At 33.9% G+C, this 25026-nt stretch overlaps 1 protein-coding gene across 3 annotated transcripts; it reads right to left on the reverse strand.

Moving 5' to 3' along the window:
• Positions 1-1588: 1588 nt before the first annotated feature.
• On the reverse strand, positions 1589-8031 carry LOC114191613 (pentatricopeptide repeat-containing protein At1g52640, mitochondrial). 3 transcript variants are annotated; one of them, XR_003605987.1, is made up of 5 exons: positions 7840-8031; positions 7445-7550; positions 5186-5289; positions 3214-5079; positions 1589-1824 (listed from the first exon to the last, which is right to left on the reverse strand). XR_003605987.1 is itself a non-coding variant. In XM_028080901.1 (4 exons), the coding sequence occupies exon 4, from the start codon at positions 4917-4919 to the stop codon at positions 3351-3353; it is 1569 nt and encodes a 522-aa protein (XP_027936702.1). In that variant the 5' UTR covers positions 4920-5079; positions 5186-5289; positions 7445-7550; positions 7840-8031; the 3' UTR covers positions 1589-3350. The 3 variants fall into 3 exon arrangements, 1 of the variants encoding a protein (XP_027936702.1); XR_003605986.1 differs by having other exon boundaries at positions 2723-5079; XM_028080901.1 differs by having other exon boundaries at positions 1589-5079.
• Between the last annotated feature and the right edge of the window lie 16995 nt (positions 8032-25026).

Genomic DNA, 25026 nt, shown 5'->3' on the forward strand with positions numbered 1-25026 from the left:
ATATTTTCACTATGATAATCAATTACCAACAACGATTATCAATTATCACATAACATAACTTGAGAATCTTGATTTTAATTAGATAATCAATTATAACCATCAATTATCACAACTTTTCTGAAAACTAAAAAATTCTCTTAGGAATTCATTGTGCATGTTACTTTGTGACTTTCTAAGCTAAGTCCTACACAAAATATTCACTAATATATGACTTAATACAAAGATTTGATCATATAAATAAAATGCTAAGAATTCCAATATCTTTTGTCATCACTTTAAATTCTTAGACTTGCTTTTATCGTCATCAAAACTCCTAAAGAATGATCTCAATATTCTATTTTTTGCCGCAATAATAATAATGAAATGGATAATAAGAAATTATGAAAATAATAATGAAAGTAATGGCAATTGTCATAACAAATTTAGAACTCTAACAGTAGTAATATTTGAAATAATAAGGATGAAAATGGTCGTAAAAAGCATTGCATATGAGGTGATAACGGCATAAAAATAATCGTAAACGATAATGACGTGATGAGAGTAATAATAATCATAATCAAATACTAAAAAGATCAAGAGAAAGTTCAAATATTGTATACCTTATTATCTCTTAACTAAATTTTCTTCTTAAGATAAAAAGAATATATTGCATTGACAAGATATTATAGGCAAAAGGATAAAAAGAAGTTATTATCTTAAAGCTACACCAAACAATTAATTAGCAATGTTATGCACATCGGTTACGAAAAGTATCAAAACCTAAAATTCCTTTATGAAAATATATCAAAAATCATAATGGGTTATAATGAAAGCATTGCGGATAAAAATAAAACTAAATATATACATAAACATGATATAAAAAAGTAAAATATATAGTTATAAATAATTTTAAAAAATCTTAAAATATTAATAACTGATAATATTATGTCTAAGAAATTTAAATAAAAACAAAATCAAATGACATCACAAATTTCAGATTCAAAAATTAAAATACAACAGAATATGAAGAGTTGCACAGTTGTTGTTGCTGTTCCTTTTGCCATGTCCATTATGCAACGCTATTATGTGAAACCCAAAGCAGCCACCACAGTCCGTCATAAAAAAATTCACAATGCCACCTCCATGTTATAACGATAAACTACAACTGTCATTGATTTTCATCATACCGCTATCATAGCGGTTTTTCTGATAACATTGTTAATTAAAGAAGAGTATCTGTCTATCTACTAAACAAGTTCATAGGTCCATATTATTTTATTTATTTAGAGTAAAAATTTGTTAACCAAAAGTCACTTACATACACCCCTCCACTAGTGCTAACCCACTAGTTTCACTAGTTGATAAGTGATAAATGAAATCGAATCAGGATAGTAGGAGAATAATTAAGATGGTACCTTATAGTCTGACAGTTCAATGAATTCTGGCGACATAAGAAGAATAATTTTTAAATCAGTATGGATCAAACATAAAGCATAAAGCATGTACGAGAGACAATAAATGACTTGGACGATACAATTGGTCAAAATCATCTGATGTGTCAATTCAACACATTTCATTTGTTTCAAATATTTAAGGACTATATTATCCATAATTAAATGAGTTATTAACTTATTATATATGTACACTATAAACTCCCAACACAGTATCAAGTACATAAAATATATAATTTAGTAGTCGGTATAAGATATGTACACACATCATATCTGGTAAGCCTCAGCAAGATATGGAGCCTCACGGTACTAATATATGGAGCACACTGTTTTACTTGCCACAGTTTCTTTTTTTTTTCATTGGAAAAACATTCCAATTCTTGACCAAAAGCTCCTGCATAATTTTAGACAACAGCCTTAGGCAAACGCTCTAAGAATACATATTGATGTAATAGATCTAGAAAATGCAGAATATTGAAATAAAACTATTAGAAACCAATCATTATGTCCCTTCACCCATTTTACTAAGAACTGTGTCTGAAAAACAACAAAAATAACAATTTTAAGAAGAATTGCATTCATAAAATAAGCATGTAACTAATGCAGTTATGCAAATATGTCAGACAAACTAACATTTAATTGTTGGAAACAACCATTTATACTCATGCAATGCAACCATTCCAAGTGAGAGTAAACAGGGGAGAGCGTCTCACAAACATCACACTGAACCCGATAAACTTCAAATGATGATGAATCACCGTTATCTAAGAGTTAAATTTTCGTCAATAGCAAAAGTATAGTGACTGTCTTTATCAGCAGGCCTCCAGTAGTGATTCATTGCCAGATATTCCCAATAAAACACAGATAGATAAGCATGATATGGAACCACTACATTTCATCATTTTCAACCTCTTGGGTGGTAGGAAGAATGCAACTGCAACCCCTCACAAATTAACATTTCAAAACTCAAGCAAACTGTTTCCATCGCCTAAGGTACAAACCAAAATAACAACAAATGCATACACGGTAACCTCATTCTATTTATAAATTCAGACAGTTTACCTGTTTCAATATGACTAACCTCAATTTAATTTAATTTATTTTTTAGAACAAAAAAGGCTTATCGTTGAAATCCACCAAACTTTATCATTCGTCCACATATTAATCAATTGTCATAGAATTGAATTAAGAACACACAAGGCCACTTCTGCAAAGAAGGTAAGGATCATTCATGAATTCAATGTTAAAATGCAAGCGAAACAAATGATACAGAGAAGAAAGAAATAAAAAACCTTAGGAGGAAGAGGAGGTATATCCCAAGTTATAGTAATAATTTTATTCAATCACATCCCATGCAGTAAGTAGAGTATAGCAACTCTTAATGCATGTTTGTTCCCCTTCCATTTGATCAGCTATACATGCCTTTACCTTTCCTCTTATCCTTTTGATGCCTATTATAACAAATATCAGGACCAGTTTGGTGGCATCCAAATGCTGGAGCAACTTCTCATCCATAACATTATGAGAAATGAAAAGTTCACAAAATTCACATGCACGAACAAATAACAGTAAAAGAAGTTGCATAATGCTAAATCTCACCCACACCCATAATGACTAAAGGTATAAAACTCATAATCTCTGCCTTAATGAATGAACCGAGCTGGCAATCATTTCTTCATGATACAAAAACTGAGGTGTTTCATGTAAAATTTCCAAGGGTTTAAAATTTAGATTAACTTGCATCATACAAGTTACATTGAAGGATTATAGTTACAGTTAGAACCTCAAAATGCATCAGTTAACCATAGCCCACAGATTTAGCATCTCCATTATGTGCTCTGCAGCAATGAAATGGTTTCCTCCACATATTTCTCAAAATAGAATAATGAGAAAGTACTATGAGAAAAAATAGCCACTTCCTCAGTCACTTTCTATGTCAGTCTCATCACGTCTCAAAGTATTATGAGTTGCTCTATTACCAATCATAACATTTGCCAATTCTTGAATTGCATGGGAAGTGCTCTGCCTCATTTTATCAACCAGTATTTCAATGTGATCTAAAAGCCCTAAACCCAAGAGTCGATTTCTCAGTAGCTCAACAGTAGTAACATAAGGTGGTATTCCTTCATCAATCATCATTTCAAAATACTTACATGCCTCCTCTAGTTTTCCTTTCTTCTTACAAAAACCATGAATCAAGACAGAATATGTTGAGACAGATGGAAAAAAATTTTTGTCCACCATGTTCTCCCAAACTTCAGCTACCTTATCAAACCTTCCTATCCTGATCAACAATTTGAGGACCATGTTATATGTATGGCGATCAGGGAGACATTTATCTTTTTCCATTCTAAACATTAACCTCAGGGCCCTATTGACCTCACAATGATCACAATGGTAAGCTTGTATTGCATTATAGCTCCAAATGTCTGGTTTAACTCCTCTCGAAATCATTTCATCCAACAATTGATAAGCTTCTTCCACAAGTTCATTCTTACATAGTCGCTTTATAATACAATTGTATGTAAAAACATTAGGCAAAAGGTTGTACCTTCTCATTTTATCAAGAACCCTGAAAGCTGATTGCACATCATTTGCATTGCAATACGAGTGAATAAATATTGAATAAGAAAAAGCATCTGGCTCAACTCTTTTTGACAACATATCGTGAAAAACATTCTTAGCTTCATCCACACAACCACCTTTGCAAAGAGCACCCAACAAATTGTTATACGCAAGCAAATCCACTGGACATCCTTGTTCAAGCATTGCTTCAAACAGCTCACGGGCTTTATCCGAATCACCAATCTCACCCCATCCACTTATCAAAATGCTGTAGGTTTTAGCAGATAAAGAGAAACGATTCTTAGCTTTGTCAAAAAAATTTTGAGCCTGCTGGAGATGCTTCCTTTTGCATAAAAAGTACAACAACTTATCCAAATCCTGAACATTTGGCATAACTCCAAACTCATCCATTCTATTGAAAGACCGAATTGCACCATCTGGTAAATTAGCCCGGCTATATGCCTTGAAAATGAGCCAGAAAATCTCACTGTTGATTACATGCGAACGAGAGTCTCTCATTTCTATGAGAAAATCCCATAGTACGGCAAACTGTTTGCAACTTCCCAAGATTTCCACCAAAATGTGAAAGCTCACATCATTGTGCTGAAAACCTGGAATTGATTTAGCCCAAAGAAAGAATCTATGGGCTGAGAAGCCAAGATTCTTGCACCTTTTCAAGACCTGTTCGACCAAATTAGTGGATATTTGTGGTGAAAATGGCTTGAGAGAGAGTTCTAGATCATGGTGAGGGTATCGGTGGTCACTGAGTAGACGGGATATCTCATTGACAAGGTCTGGTAATGATGGTGGTAAGATTTGAGGGTTTGCGAAAGAATGAATGTGATAATTGGGTTTGTGTTGGACAAAGGTGCAAAAGAAATAGGGTAAGGTTTTATACTTTGAAAAGAATGACTGAAAAGCCATATTGGACAATGTGATATCAATTCCAGCACCGGGAAGGATTCAACTTCGTTAAAGCACCTTCAATTCAACATTTTCCATTGCTCAAAATCTGGGTTTCTAAAGATAAAAAAGTCATCATGGATGTGCAAAAAGCCATGGCAGGCACAACTTGCACTCTTCCCTGTTTAGACAAAAATTATTATGAAAAAGAAATTCATATGCAAGAACAGCAAGAGGGAAAATATTTCTCTATATGATAAACAAATGTAAGAATAGCATGACCCGACCTATCGGAGCAGCAGTGGCTCCAAGCAACAGAGGTATTTCTCCATATGAAAAGCCTAGCATTGCTCACTGTCTTCTTGAAGAAAAACCGAATTCATTCAAAATCCTAAAGAGTTCAATCAAAGGGCAAAATGGAAATTATAGTCAAATGCTAACTAACCTGAAAGCATAAATTGAAAAGAATAGAATTAGCATTACTTTGTTACAGTTTCGGTGCTTACTACAAGAGAGTTAGCTGATGAATGAACATTGGTAAAATAAACGGAGAAGAAACACCTCGGGGTATTGATTTGTTTTCCCAGTAGAATAGCAAATCTGGTAATTAAACAGCCCACCAGATAAATTGGGATTTGTTTCATGCCTTTGCTGTTTACACTCCTTACTTCCTAAGTTCACTTTACCCTTCCCATCCATGAAATTACCTGATTAGACATTATATTTTCCCCTTTATACTACATGTTCAGGAGTTTATGATGGTTGAGTGTTATTAGCTTTAGTGTTACCATCGTCTCTAACTATATGAGCAGGATTGGTGGTATTTGGAGAACGATGTACGATGTACAGATGCTTTAAAAGGAAACTGTAGACCAGACTGTTCCATCACTCAATCTTAAGATGCCTAAGTAAAAAATTACCATGTATATGTGTTCATCATTATCAAATTTTACTATGCAAGTTGTTTTATATCTGTCACTGCCATTATTGAGAGAGTTCAAGCGATTAGAATAAAGAATGTCAAGTTTTCATGTCTCATCTCCAGATAAGCAGAAAAAAATCCAATTTAATAAAATGACACATTAGAAGGATTACGGTATAAATATATTGTGAGAAAATGCATACAAGATTCCAGAGATGTTGACAGAGAATTACAAATGATATATATATATATATATATATATATATATGCATAACATTGAAGCAAGAATATCAGTCTCGTGTTCCAAGAGTTCAATATATTGGTGTATATAGATTTAGTTCGGCGGCTTCCCATTTTAAACAACTCCTAGATATTACAACATGAAAAACAACTTTCCATACTACTTTAAGCTGTCTGTGCATGCTGCACAGTGATCAGTGAATTTTTTTGTAGGATATTTAAGAAAGATAGGTCTAGAAAGAAAGAATGATGACATTGCATATGGAAACGTAAGAAAATACAAGAAAAGAAAATTTGTCCACAAAATATTGGAAGAGTAGGAACGATTGTTCTTTCTCTCACAAAGTCAATTTATCATACTTACAGTTTGAATAGTCTGCATAATCCTTGTCACTGTTAAATCTTTTATTTGGATGCTATCTTGATGTAAAATATTGCAAAAGATGCCACCTTTTTCATTAATGTTTTGGTAAATTTGATACGTTTTTCGTCCAAATGATTGCTAAAAATCACCCTTGAAATCAACGTAAATGCTAAATATAAGTGTTTCACTTATTTTGAGAAAACAAAAGATAGTCTTAAATTACACACCACGTGTCTTTTACATACTGCTGCCTTACCAAGAAAATAATGTGAAATTATTAAATAAGAAGCCAAACCTAAAATCAGTATAAATATAAGCTACCTTTCATTAAGCGGACCAAATATGACTCAGGTATACGCTAAAAAACAAGTTTTAAAAATTATTTATGCAATCTTTCAAGCATTCAACCTTCATAAAAACATGAAAGGTACACACCTAACATTGGTTGTGAGAGGTTTTACTTAACATATCAAATACAAAACCAAAAATCTAAGAAAACTTCTCAACAAATCTTTGGATTAAATTAAACTGTGAAAACTTTGAAGTTTATTAACAACGTAACTCAATAAATTATATACCCCAGAAACCCATTGCCCCCGAAATTATTGCAACTATAAGATGAATATTACACAGATTTCTCCAAAGCAACGCATAATAATCACAAAGCAAATACCATCAAATAAAATTAAAGTAATAAAAATTAAAATTAAAATTAAAAGAAAATCATCCTGTCCTGCTGACTTAATTGGGTACATTTGATTCAAAACAATCCCTATCTCCGCACTGAATTGGACCTGCTAAGAAAACAAAAAGTTTCTGTTTCATTCTATCACTGCTCTTATAGCATATATTCTCTTGCTTTTAGATTGGTAATGGGGTATAATATGACTTATACATGAATCACTCGTTCCAGAGCTGGTTTAACTACTTTTCTCAAATTATCTTTTAAACGCATGCATACAGATATATAGCCGTAAATCACTACCTAGAAATGTGATTCTGCAAGAGAAACAACCATACCTTGTAATCAATACACGAGAAGCAATCCTTTACAATCAATCAGATAAAAGAAAAGCAGCTAGCTATCCAGCTGAGTGAAATTCACAAATAATACCCTTGAAAACACCTGGAATAAGGAAAGAGAATTAGAAAGACTCATGAAATATATTACATTTGTAATAAAGTTCTACTAATCATGTTATCAAACTCGAGTTAACTAGTTAAATTAACTCGGACGAGTTTACGTTTCTACACATGGCTTCCGAGTCAACTCGAAAGTAAACTCGATTTTGATGTAATCTCAGTAGAATCGGGGAACTCGGACAATCTGATTTTGCAACCGAGTTGGCGAGTTCGAAGATATTTTAAAACCCAAAACAACAGTGGCTTGGTGTGCGAGAGTGAAGAAAACTCACAGATTAGGGGATTAGGGTTCCACCCGTCGAGTCACCGTCGCCCTCGGCCATCGTCGCGCGCCCTTGTCGTCGTCGTATGCGGCAGGTTGGGAGTAGAAGCTACGTGAGGTTGGGTGGAGAAAGGGAGGCCACAGCTCCCTGCACTGTTTGGCTTCGTGTAAATGGTGGGTGGAATTTTAGTTTATTTTAATCGCTCACCATTTCACTAATTTCATTTATGAAATTATATTATTTAGGGTTAAATACGTTTCCACCCTTAACTTTCTTTTTTATATAAAAGTTTGAAATACTTCCAAAAAAATGAATTCACGTATTTTTTTAAATAAAAACTAAATAAGTCAAAAATTTTAAAAAATAACTAATTTCAAATTTATTAAAAATTAAAGAAAAATATATTTATCCTAATTATTTATAATATAAATTTTTATTACCTTTTACAATTAGGAATTATGTTTTAGTTATTTAATAATTATATAATGTTTTTTAATTTTGTAATTAAAGACTGAATTTGGGATTAATTTAAAGTATGTTTCAGAATGGAATTTGAAATCAATTTAAAGTATGTCTAAAAATATATCAAATTTAATTGAAAACAATCTAATTATAGATTTTCCTCAGCTTCACCTCTAAAATTAAATCTTGATCAATTTTAACTCTTTCACCATTAAACCTGCAACTTGAATCCAACCTGAAACCTTTTTCTACTTGAAGCATCTCATACCATGTTTTTATTTATAGAGTGGGAGAACAACTCAAAATTATAGTTTTTAAGGAACTCTATTGACCTCCTTTGCCTCATGTCTAACTTCATCTAGTCAAACAGATATTTCAAGCCCTTTTTGTATTATTGAAACCTTAAATTGAGCTCCTTAAAGATAATGTTTCCACTATTGTAAAGCAAATACTACTACAACAATATCAGGTCATGAGCGGGATAATTCTTCTCATGAACTTTCAATTACTATAAAGCATAAACCACTACCATTTTCACTTGCATCAACACACCCAAACCCTTGGTATGATGTGTCACAAAAAACCTTAAAAGATTTCTCGATATCGAGTATGATCAACACTGAAGCACGTGTTGATGGAAATAACCCCAAGGCCTGATAGTCTGAGCCAATGGCTATACCCGTTTTCTTTATCTTGTTCTTAAATAAATAAATAAATAACTATTTTCGGCCTTATAGTTTTGGGCCATTATTTTTAGTTACTTTTAATTTTCTTTATTTTTTGTATGGGCCAAGAACCAAGGAAGCTTTGGGGGCTTCTCGCTACACCTCTAAACGTTTTTCCTGTACCCCCAAAAACATATATAATTCCATCTTTGCCCATAGTAAAAAGTGAAAAAAGTAAAAAAGTAACTGTCTCTCTCTCTGCATTGACCAGACCCCTGATTTCTTATATTAATGCAACGCACTCTCCTTCCATGCATGCGCCACTTTCTTCACAATCCTCACATCACACTCACAGATACAACACTCACAGTGCATCACTCCAGCCCTCACTCACCACACTCACTAAACACTCCACTCAAACCCTCAAACCTGATGCACACAAACCCACGCCACTCATGTTCACGACACACACACTAATTTGACTCACCACACTCATTTCTTTTCTCTCATTCACTATCACTCACTTGCATCACTCAAACTTCACACACTAATATAATCACACACCTCACAAACTCACACAAAGTACACATAAAAAAAACACTCTCCCATGGAGTTGCTCTATCTATTATACCTGGTTCCCACGGATACGAATTTGTTTGACATCCCTACTCGTGAGTGTGCAATAATAGTCACGTATTTTTGTACAAATCTTTTTCCTGGAACATTAATTAGGTGCAATAGTGTTGTGTGATCCGCTTCTTGGTTCCCTAACGCAGGAATTGACACCAATTTTTTAGTCATTGCAACTACGTAGTGGTGTGCAACTTTTTGGAAGGATACAAAACACGCAGTGGTTATTGTTGGTGCTTAATGTAATGTAGTGATTTTTCTTGGCATCAAACTAAGAGCGTGAATGAGTAGTGAGCTTGTAACAAATTAATCTCTTTTGTGTAGTGAGTTTGTGGTGGTTTCATTAGCTTAGTTGAAGTTAAATTTAGTTCATTAAAAGTGTGAAAATAATTATTTCCAAGTTACAAAATAAGGCAAAACTCAGCAAATTCTGGAAAGAAATATACCAAGTGCTAAATGCACCCCTAGTTTTTACTCATATACTCTACCTTTTTCAAATGAGTCACTAAAAACCTACTCCTACACCCCTTCATCTTTTTATTTTCACCCCACCTTACACCAAAAAATCAGATCCCTTCATAAACTGCCATGTGGTAATTCCTCACTCACAAAACTAGCCACATGGCAGAATCCTGACTCATATAAGTTGAACCAATGACAACGTGTCACATCATCTCATCTTCTTCACCTCAAACCCTAAACACCATTCTTGTACCCCCACAACATGCACCACCACCATAAATTGGAACCCTCGCAAACGACTCACCATTAAAGCCATCATGTGCTTTGTCAGAGAAGTAGATCAAAGAAAAGTTGCAGTTCATACACCAACATCGTTCTTGTACGAACTAGATATGTGAGTTTGTCAATGCCGAAAGAAGAACTGCGAATCAAATCACACGTTTGCAGCAACCATTAGAGAAGATGTTGCATATGTCCATCACGCTTGATTCCATGTTTCCCCTCGCAACTCACCATATAACAAAAACATGACGCAAAACCTCACCATCATCTCCATGAGGAACCACCTCTACATCAAATCTACGCATCAACAACGATGTTCTTCCATCGAGACAGCACCACGTTGGAACAACAACTTCGTTATGCTGCTCATCAAACCTCTAATGTCGTCAACCACCTGCAATCACGTTGCAACCACGAGTGCATGTATGTTCATGAACCATACAACAATAAATGCAAGCACCGTGTAGAAACCCTAATGGAAGAAGAAACCTAATGGGAAAGAGAGAGCTTTGCAACATGGCAGTCTCTTGGCCAATCAACAAGTCAAACTTTTGAACTTGTCAAAGATGGTCAAAGCTTTGAAAATTTGTGCTATAGGATTGCAAATGGTTGATTTGGAAAATTAATGCAAATATTAATTGGAGATCATTTATTAGATAACTTTAAGTAATTAATCTATTTAATTATGTCAGAAATCATCAACCAATTATATTTGTCAAATAATTTTAAAACTGACTATATCTCTTCAAATATTTTTAGATATTCATAACAACTATAAAGATAAATAATATTTATGATTACTTTAAGGATATTTGAGGGATTTTACCATAAGCTAAAGTTCAAGTTTAATCAAGTTCTATAATAATAGACCAAGGGGAAACAAAATAAAAGCTCGAAACTTCAGAGTTTAAGAACTCTCTACGGGGACCTAATTTCGTTCTCTCTCCCCCTCTCTTCTTTTACTTTTATGTTACTTTTGCATTTCATGGAGGGCTAAGCTTTAAGGCTTAGTTCCACTCTAATTTCTTAATTGGATTCTAAGATTAGATGAATAAATGCATTTGTTCTTTAGATTCTTATTGTGATTTATTTTCATCTATGTCTTTTGATTCTTAATCTAGTAAAAGTAATGATTTTTACATTGTAGCAAGTTAACACAATGTTAAATCTAAATAAACATGACAATCATATGAGTCCAAGGGTTTTTAATTTTAATTAAGAAGTTACTTTAGTTATATTTAGGAACTTTCATATGATTGAATGAGTTTTTGTTAATAATTGAGAAGTTACTTTGATTAAAGTTGAAAATTTTGATTGAATTAATCAAGAAGTTACTTTGGTTAATAAGCTTTTTACCATATATAAGAGGTAAAAGAATAGACATGATTAGGCACGATAATATTTAATTGAGAAATTACTTTGATTAAATTTACTATGATTAATCTATAAAGTTCTTGCTTTTGATTGAAAAGTTACTTTGGTTAAAAGTGAGGACGCCAACAAATTAATTGAGAAGTTACATTGGTTAATTTGAAATCTTAGACAAGAAATCAATAATACTAATCTTTAGTAAATCAATGATGAATCATATTTTGAAAAAGCAGTGGAATGAACCTATTTTCTTTCTATTGTTTTTATCTTATTCCTTTCTTTCAATTATTGTTTTATTTGACTAACCCCTTTTGTATAGTTTTTATAAGAACTAATTTGTAAAGAATCAATTATGTGTTCGTTGGAAGACGACTTAGGGTTGACTTTACCCTTACTATTTTATTGATTACTTTCTTAACAATACTAAAGTTGTTATAGATAAATAGTATTAATTTGATCACGTTAACGACAATATTATCACCCTCCCTTCACTCATCTTGGCCCAAGTGGCGTGGCTTCCTTCATTCGCTCCGCCCTCTGTTCAATTTGCGCTTCAACGTCACCCTCACTCCATCACACTCGCATTTTGCCTATTTTTTGTGTTTTTATGTGTGTATGGGGTTTCATTCGTCCTGACCTTTTTCCTATTTATGCATCTATACCATTCATATTGATATTGCTAGTGTTCCCCCCTCCCTCCCCCCTCCCCCCACGCCCCAATTTTCTAAGGTTTCATCTCTATTTATGTCCAAGACGGGAAATTGCACTCCCAAATTTAAAATGAGACCTATATAAAACTCACTTCATACCTTACGTGCAACTACTGACTCAAACAACTTTCTAAACCAAGAAACACCACTTATTTTTCATACCATAATCCACGTGAATGCAATTGTCCAATCCACCCTGAAGATCACAAAGGAAATAAATAAATTTGACATGGAATTTGTGTTCCTTCAACACCATGAAACATGCCATACCCACTATGGTTGACTCTTTTGACCCTAAGTTGAAGTGGAAACCACCAACTCAAGCTCTAACTCACTCACAAGAAACTTCGACTCATCTACACATGCATGTGATAAAATGGAGTGTGTTGCTCTAAACCAAACTAAAACCCTTAACACTACCATTTATGTAACACACATTTTGAATGAGACTACCTATGTTAGCCGTTTCAGCACCAGGCATCATGAACACCCTTCCAGCTACTTGAGGCCTTCCATTTCCTTTTCTCATTGGTTTTGCTTTGGAAACACTAGCTTACCCTTCCCCTTTAAGGAAAATCTTAATGATGTACCTCTTCTTCTAGTACCTAAAAAACTTCACCTCAACCAAAGAACAATCCTTTCTCTCATGTGAACCTCCACACCTGAAGAATCACTTTTTCTCTCGACGTTGTTGTTGTTGTTCTTGAGAGGATCCAACCACCTCTTTTCATGTGGGGTTTAGCATAAGGCTCCTATGATACCTTACCCTTTCCAGCAGATGATTATGTCTCTTGAGAAAACACCATCCTACTTGACTAGTTCTGAAAGTTCTCCATAGTTTTATTCGTCTTCACAAAGAGATGAATCTCCTTTATAAACTTCGAGGCCACTACCTTCTTCAACTCTAATCTCAAGCCTTCCACAATTTTTCCATATTTCCAAGCCTCAGCTATTGCTTGAGTGTAGAACTAAGCCCGATGCTCAAATCTCACTGAATACGCATGCCCAACATCTCCCCTTGCACTATCCTCAAAACTTAACTTCTCTTACAACCTTTATGGTATCTGGAAAAATAATTTTTCCTACGAACCTACTTTTAAATGCTAACCCATTTCAAGACCTCGCCTTTAAACTTCAACATCTTTGTACATGAAACCCAAACTCAACTTTCCCGTTTTGATTCACAGCCAACACACGACAATTGTTGAACATTACACACAAACTAGAGAGGTGACAAACTTGTCTAGAAGTTGATTTTGAAAACTCAAACTACCATTATTCCTCTTATAATCTAACTCTTTTATACATATAGTCTCAACACCTACTGACTAGCATAGTCTTTATCAGTTACCCATTCTTCATCACCTGTTGTCCCAAACTTTGATAATTAAGAAGGGAAATTATCTTTGATTTAGTCATGAATATGCACCCACATCATTCCATCATGATTCTTTCTTTCTTAATACTTTTAGTTTCATAACCATATCTATATTCTAAATTTAAACATGTATACACATAAAACATGAAAAATTCACAACCCTCAGGTTATTCTAAGGACGAACTATTTTGATACAAAAAATGTAACACCCAAAATTAAAAGAAGTTAACTACTTATTTAAAGTAATTCACAATTTGGTATTAAGAATAAAGCTACGTAAATAAAAGGTATAAGTGTTATAGTTTGTGTGTGTGTGGTTTATTATGAAATTGGAGATATTTTTGACTTAGTAGAAGCTTGATATTGGTTTTTGGTATATTGGGAATTGGAAAATTGCAGAATTTGAGTTTTTATGTTATGATGCATTCAACATTGTTACATAATCACCATAGAGGAAACATGCTAGTAAAAATATGATTATACTGAGTTTTCTTCAAATCACATCTTAACCACATTTGAGTCTAAGCTTTTTACATCTTCATAAGACACCTAACTTCCTTTAAATTTCCTTTTAATTATCTAGAAAATGTCACAGGTGGGATAAACAAGTGGACTAAACCTGTAAAATGAGATAAGATAATCAAGTTAACTTTAAAATAAATATAACTAGTGATTTAGTAATTAAAATATTGGCATTTCCTACATATTTTTTGTACTTAGATGAATCCATATACACTTATCAATTGCAACATTCCCAATTGGAGCCTTTGGATCATATTAAGATTATATTGGTAGAAGAGTCCCAATAGATGCAACATTTGGGTTAAGCAAATTATGATGTAGGGATTGCCTTGTAGGCTCTAAGTGGTGCCTAGTGTAAGTATTGAAATGGTTGGTTTAGCCAAAAAAAGAGGTTGAATTGGCTTTAAAAAACCTTTTTAAAGCTTAAGAAGCTTTTCGTTGAATCAACCAGACTAAGAAATCAAAAAACAAAAGTTGCAGGATAGTACACTTTCAACTGATTAAAATAAAATAAACATCAGGTTAATCTGTTCAAACACAATGAATCAACAAATTAAAATATGAAATCAATCGGCTAATATCTTGGGAAATTATGCATAACTGTGAAATGCACAAAACTCACTAAAACATCATGCTTTTTTCAATCAAGATACGTTCCAATCAATATATCCAACTTGATTACACTACAAGGCAACGTAAAAACACATGCACACTTAATAAAGATTGATTTGCTTGGTTTTCTCGAGATTTATATGATGAACAAGATAAGCGAAAGAAGATGACACCACTTGTTTTTATACTAGTTCACTCAATCACAGAGCTACATCTTGTTTACCAAGACAACCTGAGCGTGGTTTTCCACTATTATCAAAAGTTTTACCAAATCACACGAGATTACACTTTTGAATAAAGCAAATATCAAGATTTTTTATCTTTGACTGCTACGTAGGCAATGTTACCCTAATAAAACCAATCAAAGACTACTAATAGAGGATTAAGGTAACTAATTGCTACTTAGGAAATCTTAAACTATGACACACCTATGAAACCTAGGCCCACAAAAGACAAAAGTCCATGCATGTACTATAAATAAGCATGATTCACGATGTATGATATTTGATCCAATCATTATAGCATGCATTGTCTGTTATGTCTTACTAACTTGAGCGTCGAAGTGGCTTTGCAAGCTCCCCAGTCAAGGACTATCTTAACCAAGTGGAAACATATTCAAATTCATTGATCGAGAACATTGTGATTGTGAAGAAAGATTGATACAGAGGAAAGGTAGACACGTGTGTTCCTTTGATGTGCGTGTGTGCATATATTTGATCTTTATTTTACACACACACACACACACACACACACACACACATATATATATATATATATATATTGTTTAAATGTTAGCTCACCTTATCTTCTTATGTTTGGCGATGATAGTGTATGCGTTACACGGGAGCAGATAATGTTACAGGTGATTCTCGTGAGGCATAGAGTTGGAGCAGGGATAGCATGGGATAAGCTTTATTCGAGTTTTATAATTTATGTTTTTGAATAATTTTGTAAACATTTATGTTATCAGACTTTAATATTGTATTTGAATTTATAACGTATGGATTTGAGTTATTTTATGGGGAAATAAATGTTTAAAATTTGTAGCACCCTAGATGGATATTACTAGATAAAGCAAATATCATATAATTTCTTTAGAATTAAAATAATATATAAAGTTCCCAAGCGTGGGAAAATTTAAAATTTATATCGATGAAGTTCCAATACACTGAATCCTTCTTATTACAAATCCATCATAAAGAAAAACATCATAAAAACTTATTAAAAAATGTTTAGAAATAAAACATAAAGTAATCCCCCTTATTCTGCCCCACTCCATTTTTAGGCGTCAACATCCTCACCTGGATTCACATCTGCTCCTACGTGACAAGTCAGACGATCCTCGCCAAACACAAACAGGAAGGGTGAGCTGAGAAAGAAAAATAACACAATAAATAAATAATGAGAAAGATCCATTCACAACCTATATGAGAAAGATCCATTCATAACATTGGTCCTTAAGGATTATCATGTTTCAACGAACTTATTCGCTCGTGGTCCAGCTCTACGGACCTCCCTGCCTGTAATCTAACTCTACGAACCTACTTGCTTGTGGTCCAACATGTATGAACACCTACTATGAACCTCCCCGCTCATAGCAACCTCAAGTGTGAGCAAGGAACATACCAACCTCCCCGCTCGTATCCCCACACCGGAGTACAAAAGGTACAGACCTTCCCGCCCGCATCAATCACGCATCTCCAATCTTCGTTACGAACCTCCCCGCTCGTAACTAATCCAGCATATCCCTGACCAAGCCATCAAGCTCATCCATGCAAATCCATCTGCAATGGACCTCTGCCCTACACTATCGCCTGGCGTTCCCTAAACGTAGCTAGGCAAAATTGTGCTCCAGACCGCCTGGCGGTAATCCCATGCCGCCAAACACCACGCGTTAGTGGCCCCTCTATTTGTGGCTTATCGCCTGGCGGAAGCATATCCACTACGAAGTGCCACACTAGTAAAATAAATTCTACTGGTTTAGGCACTGTAGAATTGATTCTATCACATTAAGAAATCATATCTACACATCCAGAACACCGATTGTGTATACTTACAATAAAATTATTTATAAAATATTCAACTTTTGTAACCTACTTATTAAATTATAACACTTATGGTTTCTTTTAAATTTGAAAACACCGCATGGCATGATGCATTGCCAATGTAACCCAAAATTGATCCACTTCGAACCTTAATAATCAAACCCCGAAATAATACATATTATCCATTAAACTAGAATGCAAGTGTGATCCCAAAAATCCTTAAACCTATATATGTATATTATAGTATAACCGATCTAGAGGCATAATCCATTAAAAATCATGATTTTAAGTTTCTATATAAAAGATCTATACTTTAATATATCTAATGAAAAGGAAACTACAATGATTTCAAACGGTTTTGTTTATATGATTATATCAATATACATATAAAAAAACTAATAAGAATAATATATATATATATATATATATATATATATATATATATATATATATATATATATATAACTATCACATGAATACTTTCTTTTTGGTGCCAACAAATTATATTTAAATAAAAACAAGACCAAATTACTAAACCAAAACATGAAGTTTTACATGCTTAATAAATTATAATAACTCAACTGGAAATGTCTAACCATAAACCGGAACATTTTAACTTGTACAAAATACATATAATATTAATATTCCAAGAAAACATATATCACCTAAAATATAAGGATCTCTAACATTTCACTACCAATACGTATCTGATAGAGAGTAAAATTGCAATTGAATTTATCTATCCTAGTACACACAATAAACAACCAATAATATGCATAAGTAATAATCTTTATAAAATATTACAAACTACATTTGATACATTCAATTACCAATTTATAAATAATAGTAAAAATAACTAAATCTGCGAAAACTCCTTTTTAGCAAAAGTAATAACAAAACCCACACCCGCCAATTGTATTTTTTACCAACACAATAATACACTGAATGTTTACACATAATAAAACATCAAGCTCAAATATACTAATTTCATAACAAAACACCAAAATCTCTTGCCCACCTTAACTAAAACCATAATGGAATGAACTAAAAAGATTTCCAACGTAAGGATTTTTGCCATTTTATAAGAACTCAATCCATAGTTACGAACCCCACCAAAATATCGCCACTCCGTGAAGTATTAGGAAAAAAACCAAATCATGACTACAATGATAAAATCATTGTAATTGCCTACACCCAACAGAATTCACTATAATTGCCAAAATCCTCCAAAAGCTTAAATCAATATATATTTTATATCATGTCGCTACTGCACAACAACTTTGTTCCACAAAAAAAAAAGTGATAATTTTCCATACCATATAATATCTTAAACACATCATACCAAATATTTCTTTATACCAACAAAATAATTATCATACTAATAATAACAAAACAAATAATAGTTTTAGGATAAAAATCAAAACGTAAATTTGTACAAGATAAATGGGAGATAAAAAAATTCACAAAACCTAATCAGCTCCCCTTACCTGGTTTCCTAGCTCCAAAAAATTTCCAATGAATTCTTCTTTGTTCCCAAAGTTCCCCTCCTTGCCTCTACTCCAATTCCCTCTCTGGATTGTAATTCTCAGCACTTAACTTGCCACACACTATGACTCTTTGTTTACTCACTCATTATTCTCTCCCTCCCATAAATTCAACCCAAAATAAATAATACAAATAATAAAGACGAAATTAACTTAAATTCAAGGTTTAGTGACCATTACTTTTGATTATTGCACCCCCAACGCTACCTCTCTGGTTTCTTAGGGGATTTCTACACTTTCTAGATTTTTTCATCACTTAACAAAAATATAAAAATATAAAGGATAAAAATAATACCACCAAAATAATTATCATACTAATAATACCAAAAAGAATAATAGTTTTAGGATTAAAAATCAAAACGTAAATCTATACAAGATAAATGGGAGATAAACAATTCACAAAAACTAATCAGCTCCCCTTACTTGGTTTCCTAGCCCCAAACAATTTCCAATGAATTATTCCTTGTTCCTAAAGCTCCCCTCCTTGCCTCCACTCTAATTCCATCTCTGGATTGCAATTCTCAGCACTCAACTTGTCACACACTATGACTCTTTGTTTCCTCACTCATTCTTCTCTCTCTCCTACAAATTCAGCCCAAAATAAATAATACAAATAATAAAAACAAAATTAACTTAAATTCAAGGTTTAATGACCATTACTTAGGTGATTTCTATAGTTTCTAGATTTTTCCATGACTTAGCAAAAATATAAAAATATAAAGGGCCTACTTACTCTAGCTAAAATTTAAACCCACATCCTTCCAACCCATCAAACACGCACCAACAGACCATCACATTATTCCTATCAATTCACACATTCATACAACCTTAAACCATGCTTCCGCATTCACAATATTTTGGTAAAATAAAAACACAATTAAAATCACACTAATGACACACACAAAATTTGAACCTAAGTCTGTTCAACATAAGGAAGTACTCTTAACCATTTAAGCTAGCATTATTCCTTGCCTAGGACTTGTCAATAAATTCTCTTAGGGTACTTCTAACCCACAATTGTTTGTAATTTATTTATCATTTTTTATTCCAATTTCCCGGGTCTTACAATATTTCCCACGTTTATGGGAAATAGAGTTATTATAAATGAGGTATTAATCATATTTCTTTATTTTATTATTTAAATTCGTAATATCCAGCCAGGATATTACTTTTGTCGCCTAGATATGCATCAACTACTACATTAGCTTTTTCCTGTTTATGTTTAATAACATAAGGAAATTGTTCAATAAATTCTACTCATTTGGCATGTCTTTTATTCAGTTTACCTTCACTCTTGATGTATTTAAGGGATTCATGATCACTATGAATGACCAATTCCTTAGGTAACAGATAATGTTGCCAAGTATGCAAAACTCGCACTAGGGAATATAACTCCTTATCATAAGTATAATAGTTTCTGGCTACCCCTTTTAATTTTTGACTAAAATAAGCTATATGATGTCCTTCTAGCAATAGAACACCTCTTATACCCACATTGGAAGCATCATACTCTATTTCAAAAGACTTTTCAAATTTTGGTAAAGCTTAGATAGTGCATGCTAAGCTTTTATTTCAAATTATCAAAAGACTCTTGTTGTTCTTTTCCCCCATTTAAACCCCACCTCTTTTTTAAAAGTGTTATTTAATGATGAAGCTATGGTACTTAAAAATTTCAAAAATCCCCTATAGAAATTAGCCAAAACATGAAAACTTTTTACCTCACTTACATTTATAGGAGTAGGTCAATCTCTGATAGCTTTGACTTTTTCTTCATCAACCTATACTCCTTTAGAACTGACTACAAACTCAAGGAAAATAACTTCATGTGTAATAAAATTACACTTATCCTTATTAACATATAATGTAACGTCCCTACTGGAAATTACTTAATTGAAATAAATAAATAATAATTTAAAATCAAACATCATAATTTTATTATTCCCAAACGCGAGAAAATTTTAAAAATTATTCATCGCACTTAAAATTTAATAAACTAGTTCATAATGTATTACAAGTTCCAAAACACCTGCTCGTATCCCCACACGAGAGTAACAGGATATGAATCTCCTCGCTCATATCATCACGTGTTCACCACCATCCATGAACCTACCCCCTCATGGTACAACATCTCCTGATCCAAGTCTCACATCACTACGTACAAGCAACTCACGCAAACCACTGCATGCAACGCTATCGCCTGGTGCAGCCTAAGCGCCGCCAAGCGCCAGGCAGCTCCCAAACCAACTGTTTAAGGGTCTATCGCCTAGCGGATCACACATTGCCGCTAGGCGCCACGCATTATAGGGACACCCCTGATAGTCCTATCACCTGGCGGCCTTCACTGTGCCACCAGGTGCTATACTAGTAGCGTGTCAGTTATTGGTTTAGCACTCCATAAATAGATTTTTCTAACTTAATTGTTCATGCTTAATTCCAGTTTAGCGATCTACGTGACCAATCATTATGCCATACTCCATTTTTTTTTCATTACTACACCATATATATATATATATATATATATATATATATATATATATATATATATATATATATATATTAACTACTTGAGGACAACATAGATTCCCTAAAGTGCAACCACACCAACACTTTATTCTGATCAAGAATAACTTACATCCATAACTTATATATAACATCACATCGCACAATGAAGAATCCACTTTATTGTAATATGGTGTTTACTGTCTGCCTAGTAATACATTTCACTCCTACTTATAGGTCAATTTACCTTCTTACTCATGCAACTAACATTGACTCTTAATGTTCACAATCATGCTTATAATAAAATCACCAAAAATAAAAATCTGGATTTTCCACATTTCATGTTAACCCTCATATTTATTCCTAATTACCCATTACAATTCGTTTGCAATTACCATTTCATATCAATTCACACTTACACATTAGAATAACCACCATCATATTCTCTCCATTATTCCTTTCAATCACCAAGTTTAAATACACTCTTCTTGTCACCTAAATATATAATAATGGCCCTGAGACTCAACCCTTGTGTAAGACCTGTGAAAATTAATTAATTAAATAATTAATTAAGTAATAAATACGGGTGTTGGGAACTTTGAAGGCCTTAAATGTTAATTGTATGATGTGGAAGAGTACTAGCTCAAATGGTTGAAAGTACTTCGATTGTGTGAGAGGACTTGGGTTCAAGTCCTATGTAAGACATTTGGTGTGTTATTTAATTATTCTTATTTTGTTTTGGTAATGTAAATGTGACTGGTGAGTGATATTATAGTCATAAGATTATAATGGTTATCACAAAATGTGAATTGGCATAGTGGTGGTACTTTGTCCTTATGAGTGGAAGGTCATGGGTTCAAACCTTGTTAGAGGTGAAATAAACTTTATTTTTGCTAAATGAAGTTGTAGAATTGAATGTGAAAGGGCAAAGAAAATTTTGGGCATTGTTATTCTCAAATTAGTTCTGTATGATTGAATGTGGTTGTTTTAGTGTGCGATCAGAGGAGAACCTCTGTAATTTTCGCCCAAGCGAGTCCATCTCGCCTAAGCGAGAGTTGCAGAGTCTCGTTTTGGGTTTTGGTTCGCATTTCTCGCCTAGGCGACTTGTGTCAGGATTGAGCGACCTACTCTCGCTTGGGCGAGAAAGGCTCGCCTAACCGAGGTCGCGATGAAGCCTGTGCGTGTTGAGTGCGGCTTCTCGTCCAAGCGAGGAGTTTTGAGGTGTTGAGTGACTGATACACTCGCTTAGGCGAGAATGGCTCGCCTAAGCGAGGACGCGAGGAGACATTGGTGCTGGTTACGTTGAATCTTCATCCAGGCGAGGAGATTCGGGTGTTTGAGCGAATGGGGTCTCGCTCAGGCAAGGGGGCTCGCCTAAGCGAGACAACATGGTTGGGCGAGGGTCCCTAACTTAAGTGAGAATATTGCGAGTTCTATGTCTTTTGTGTGTTGTTTGAGTTGGGTTGCTTGTTATTTCATAATGGATAGGAATTATATGCTTGTGTTTGTGGTGTTTGGGTTTGAAGGACTAAGTCCAATAGGGGTCTGGGATGTGCTTGACGGTTGGACGCATGATGGGCATGGAACTGTGTAGTTCCTGTCAGCTGCTAGGTGGCGAGGAGTCCTTAGCATGGTGATTACATGCGTCAGGCGCACGATGGGCAAGGAACTGTTATGTTCTCGTCGGCTGCTATTGGACGAGTAGTCCATAGTATAGTGATTGCGTGCGTGCCATGGTCCGAGCAAGAGAGGCTTGGATGTTTTACTACAGACGAGGAGTCTGTAGGGCAGGACTTTAAGTAGAATAGGCTCATAGGGTTGGACCATGAATGGGTTAGTTTCGTGGGAGCACAACGAAGTCCCAGGACCTAATTCATGTATATGACTCATGAAGGACTATGAGATCATGGATGGGTAATTTGAAAATCATGAAATACTTAATCATGTTATTTTGGGATGGGTGGCATATTTATTTCATATATATTTATATATTGTGCATAGCTCACCCTATCTGTGTATGTGTGGCGATGATCGGATAACTTGTTATCCAGGAGCGGATGATTTGACAAGTGAGCCAGGAGATGCTTAGAGGCGGAGTGCAGGGACTACCTGGACTTTTGAAAGGATTTCCATTTTAAGACTTTTGATGTAAAATTTATTATGTTGAATTTTGGTGGATTTTGTAATAATGTAATTGTGAACATATGAATTATGTTACAGTTAAAGTTTTGTTTAAATTTCCCGCATTTTGGGAAATAGACTTATAATAAATGTGATTTTATTTTCGTATTTTTATTTTATTAATTAAACCCGTAATATCCTATCGGGATGTTACACCTTGCACTCAACCCAGCTAGGACCCTATAATGGAAAAATTCCTGCTATCATGCGCTGCCAGGCGACATATCGGTTTCTAGGTAAAATCCCAGTTTTTCCCATTTCAGCGCAAACCTTTTTAATTTGTCCCAGCCCACTCCAATCATGCAATTAGGCCAAATTCATAGATAACACTTGTACACCTTACACAAGTCATGTTTACAATACGTATAACAATTAACATTGGCAATCAGAATCACCATTACTTTCTCCCAAAACCAATATCTTACATTCATAATTCATCATCAAAACCACTTCACCAATTATATTTAATATCCATTGTAAACCATCATAGAGTCACCCATGCCCAATACTCTGCGAGGAATTTTAAGACATCACAATACACTGAAAAATATTATCAAACCATACAAATTCAGAATCGCGTCGTCTGGCAGGTATTCATAGTCGCCAGGCTGTTCATAGCAAAACCTAGAAAATTGGTCATGAGTGTGCTGCCACGCGGTTTCTAGGCAAAAATCCAGAAACCCATGAAAAACAGCGTAAACTGGAGAGAATTTCATGCAATTTTGTTCATACAAGGCACACTATATTATATACGATTAAAAACATATGAAAGCAACTCCCCTTACTTGGAATCCTTGCTCCAATTGAGTTCCTTACTCTCTTTTCCCACTCCTTCTTCCCTTTGCTTCTAACAACCACAAGAAATCTCCTTCTCCTTGACTTCTCCACGCACCCAGAACCTCTCCACTCTCAATCCAAATTCCTCTGCACTTTTTCCAGAACTAATTCCTTTCCCTCTCCCTTTTTCACTTCTATTTTAATTAAATTAATAAAAAACGAAAATAATTATTGTAAGGTTTATTAGCCATCAATCCTCATTAACTTGATGGTTTTTCAGACCTTCTGGCTACTCACTCTAACGGCTAGGGTTTGCTGACCCTTCTCATTCATGCCAAAAAGAAATTTGGCCAAAAAGAAAGCTTAATTTGTTCTTAGCAAGGTTTGAACACACAACCACTCAATTACAAAGCTAATGCACAACCAATTCATGTTTCGTGATAATTCCTATAATTTTAGGATTACATTATCACTACTTTCGTTCAAACATAACATTAAAAGAATACGCTTATTAAAATAACATACAATTAGCATACATAGGACTTGAACTCAACTCCTCTCACACAATCAAGTACTCTTAACGATTTGAGCTAGTACTTTTCCACATCATAACAATCCACATTAAATACCATAAAGGCTCATATTACCTGCATTTATTAAATAATTATTTACTTAATTATTTAAATTTCTCGAGTCTTACATATAGTTTTTCCATTCAAAGTACTTACAAAACTTCCCTTACATGACCCATGTGTACTTCAATTGTTTTTCTATAAATTAATATATCATTAAAATACATAACTACGAATTTACCAATGAAATTTCGCAACACATGATTCATTAATGTTATAAAAGTACATTGGTTAGCCCAAAAGGCATAACCATCCATTCGTACAAACCAAATTTAGTTCTGAAAACAATTTTCCATTTATCCCCTTCTCTCATTCTAATTTGGTGATAATTTTTTTTCAAATCTATTTTGGAAAAAAGCAACCACCATGCATTTCATCAAGTAATTCATTAAGTCTAGGAGTAGGATGTCTATACCTGATGGTA

The sequence above is a fragment of the Vigna unguiculata genome, chromosome 7 (assembly GCF_004118075.2).
Source record: "Vigna unguiculata cultivar IT97K-499-35 chromosome 7, ASM411807v1, whole genome shotgun sequence".
Lineage (NCBI taxonomy): Eukaryota > Viridiplantae > Streptophyta > Magnoliopsida > Fabales > Fabaceae > Vigna > Vigna unguiculata.

What these genes read in the sequence shown, in the direction of transcription:
- LOC114191613 (XM_028080901.1), bottom strand. Translation starts at nt 4,919, where the DNA reads ATGGCTTTTCAGTCATTCTTTTCAAAGTATAAAACCTTACCCTATTTC.